Source organism: Teleopsis dalmanni, unplaced genomic scaffold (assembly GCF_002237135.1).
Source record: "Teleopsis dalmanni isolate 2A unplaced genomic scaffold, ASM223713v2 unscaffolded_contig_4152, whole genome shotgun sequence".
NCBI classification, from domain to species: domain Eukaryota; kingdom Metazoa; phylum Arthropoda; class Insecta; order Diptera; family Diopsidae; genus Teleopsis; species Teleopsis dalmanni.
Window position 1 is genome coordinate 2449 of NW_024035534.1, and position 1154 is coordinate 3602.

At 32.1% G+C, this 1154-nt stretch overlaps 1 protein-coding gene across 1 annotated transcript; it reads left to right on the top strand.

Moving 5' to 3' along the window:
- Positions 1–473: 473 nt before the first annotated feature.
- On the top strand, positions 474–1148 carry LOC119665251 (LDLR chaperone boca-like). The gene is made up of 2 exons (XM_038074534.1): positions 474–677; positions 736–1148. The coding sequence occupies exons 1-2, from the start codon at positions 528–530 to the stop codon at positions 1138–1140; spliced, it is 555 nt and encodes a 184-aa protein (XP_037930462.1). The 5' UTR covers positions 474–527; the 3' UTR covers positions 1141–1148.
- The last annotated feature ends 6 nt before the right edge of the window (positions 1149–1154 follow it).

The window sequence follows — 1154 nt, forward strand, 5'->3', positions numbered from 1 at the left end:
GTTTTTATTTTCCGAAAACATGTAAAATATTCGCACCTCTTTTTTGAATCGGCCACTGCTAACATAACAAAGTCATGTTTAAGCCATTTTTTTAATCTTATTAATCATAGCCATATAATGTTAGAAATCAAACTATTCCTATTAGAAATCTAATGTCCATTAGTAAAATCAACTTATAAAAGTAAAGGATAGTGATGGGAGAGACATTACCAAAACAATTCTCGCTGTTATTTACCCATGGTGCTTATGGATGAAATATAAATGATATATACACTGAATATGATAATTCCGTTTAAATGGTTGTTAATCAAATTAAAAGGCGGATTGACTTGTTGATGAAATAAAAAAGAAACAATAAATAATTGTAGATATAAATTGACACTAAAGTAAATGCGCTTTTAACGTACTGTGAATATTTTATTGTACTTCTAAATCCATTGTGAATTGTTTGTTTTGACAATAGTGACGTGTGTCTTTTCGGTATATCAATAAAGTTTTGTGTTTGGAATAAGCTGGGAGTGTAAAATATGCGTTTAGTATTAATATTTGTGATATTAATCACAATATCAACAATTTTAGCCAAAAAATCAAAAGACGGCGAAAAGCCGGAATGGGCTAAAAAAGATATTAGAGATTATTCTGATGCTGATTTCGAACGTTTATTAGATCAGTGGGAGGTATTATACGCCATGCATACATTTTTATAATATGTTATAGTGTCTTAAAATTTTTTAGGAGGGCGACGATGAGTTAGAGGCTGACGAACTCCCAGAACATTTGCGACCTCAGGCAAAGCTTGATTTAACAAAACTTGATCCTAATAATCCAGAGGAAATACTTAAAGCCTCTAAAAAAGGTCGTACGCTTATGACATTTGTATCAGTTGGTGGTAATCCAACAAGGGATGAAGCAGAAAGTATTACTAAACTTTGGCAAACTAGTTTATGGAATAATCATATACAAGCGGAGCGCTATATGGTTGATGATGATAGAGCAATATTTATGTTTAAAGACGGTGAACAAGCTTGGAGAGCAAAGGATTTTTTAATACAACAGGAACGCTGTAAAGGTGTAACTATTGAAAATAAAGAATATCCCGGGGTCTATGCCGAAACTACAGACGAAAAAGACGAATTGTAAAAACTGGATTTGTG

Bases quoted from the DNA above. Each gene is read 5' to 3' on its own strand.
- LOC119665251 (XM_038074534.1), top strand. From the start codon at position 528: ATGCGTTTAGTATTAATATTTGTGATATTAATCACAATATCAACAATT. The intron at 678-735 runs GTATTATACGCC...AAAATTTTTTAG, and splicing joins GTTTATTAGATCAGTGGGAG to GAGGGCGACGATGAGTTAGA.